The sequence below is a fragment of the Equus quagga genome, chromosome 22 (genome assembly GCF_021613505.1).
Source record: "Equus quagga isolate Etosha38 chromosome 22, UCLA_HA_Equagga_1.0, whole genome shotgun sequence".
Taxonomy (NCBI): domain Eukaryota; kingdom Metazoa; phylum Chordata; class Mammalia; order Perissodactyla; family Equidae; genus Equus; species Equus quagga.
Genome location: NC_060288.1, coordinates 32,137,363 through 32,138,799, shown reverse-complemented (window position 1 = coordinate 32,138,799; position 1,437 = coordinate 32,137,363). Strand labels below are relative to the sequence as shown.

At 46.5% G+C, this 1,437-nt stretch overlaps 1 protein-coding gene across 1 annotated transcript; it reads right to left on the bottom strand.

Moving 5' to 3' along the window:
- Positions 1-369: 369 nt before the first annotated feature.
- On the bottom strand, positions 370-1,187 carry LOC124231794 (alpha-defensin 1-like). The gene is made up of 2 exons (XM_046648757.1): positions 1,016-1,187; positions 370-485 (listed from the first exon to the last, which is right to left on the bottom strand). Exons 1-2 carry the CDS (start codon positions 1,185-1,187, stop codon positions 370-372), a joined length of 288 nt encoding a protein of 95 aa, XP_046504713.1.
- Between the last annotated feature and the right edge of the window lie 250 nt (positions 1,188-1,437).

Below are 1,437 nucleotides of genomic sequence, written 5' to 3'. Positions count from 1 at the left end.
CTTTAGAACATCATTATGGATGGATCGAATGTTAGAAATTAAAACTGTTGTAATTAATTATGTTCATGTTGCTGTTTTTGTTATTGCTGTATGAGACTCAAATTGTGCAGCACTGGGATACAAAGTCCAGTTAACTTAAGGTAGACCATCAAAGACAGAATTCTCAATGTAAGTGACCACATAAAAAAGTTAAGTGGAATGGCAAAAACAAGAAAAATGAGATAGAAGAAAAATGCCAAAAGTACAGAGTTTAATGCTGAGAGTTTATTTTGGAAAGAGAAATAAGAAAATGTACAAGTTATAAAAAAGAAACCCTTTTCCAAGTTATCAAATGGGATCCTTCACTGCTGTGGATCTCAATCCACGATGTCAGCGACGACAGCAGCGCCTATGTTGGAAGCCCTTGCCTTCACAATGCCCAGAGGGACTCTCACCAGAATAGCAGGTGAAGGGTCTGCAGTGGCAGGTGGGTGTTCCCTGAAGTTCTGTGGAAGGAAGGGGAGTGTCAGACACCACAGAAAGGAGGGAGGGAGGAGAGGCAGAGCCACCTCATAAAGATATACTAAAAGGGGACACGACTATGTATGGTCAACATTACCAGGCATGTTAGGGTGGAGAGAATTCACCTTTTTGTCATTACTCACAAGAATCTTACTGGCTTTGTGTTGATCACGCGGGTTCATAATTTTTCTCTGATCCTCATCTGTCATGTTCTTGCTTATTTCCTGCCCTTTGTAACAATCCACCTCTCAAACTCAGGGTTATCTACTCCTCACCCCACCTCATCCACACACTCATTTTGAGCCTGGCCTCAATGTTCTGAAGCCCTTATAGCAGCCTATTTAATCTCTGCAGCTGCAGCCAGTGGGTTGCACATGCCCATGTTGAGGAGTCAAATCTTATTAGGCTCAAAAGGTCTTGAAAACCACTGCCCTTATTTTCTAGTGACGTCCTGGCTAGTTTGTGGTACACTGGGACTGCAGACACCCCTACATAATGCCAGCTGGTTTCTCACCTGCAGCATATGGAGAAGAGGGTTCGTCCCCTGCAAAGGAGATGGTCATGTCCTGGACCTCAGCCCCAGGCTGGTCCTGGGAGGGAACATGGTAAGCTCTCTCTTCAAGGCTCTGAGCCTGGGCATGGAGGACAAAGAGGAGAAGGGAAGCAAGGAGGGTGAGGGTCCTCATGGCTGTGGGTCACCTGGAGGTCAGGGTCTGGATGGTAGAGCAGGAGCCTGAGTGAGTGGAGAGTGCACAGTCACCTGTATTTATGGGTCTGAGAGGAGGAGGCTGAGAGACAAACAGTGCAATGAGATAAGGGGGGCATTTGCCTGGGGTTGGGGCCCAGGTCACTGCACCCTCAAAGCTCTCTGATGTTCCTCTGTTTCAGCAGCTTTCATCAAGCACGAGGCTGTGTGTTTAGTGTGTGCACTTGTTT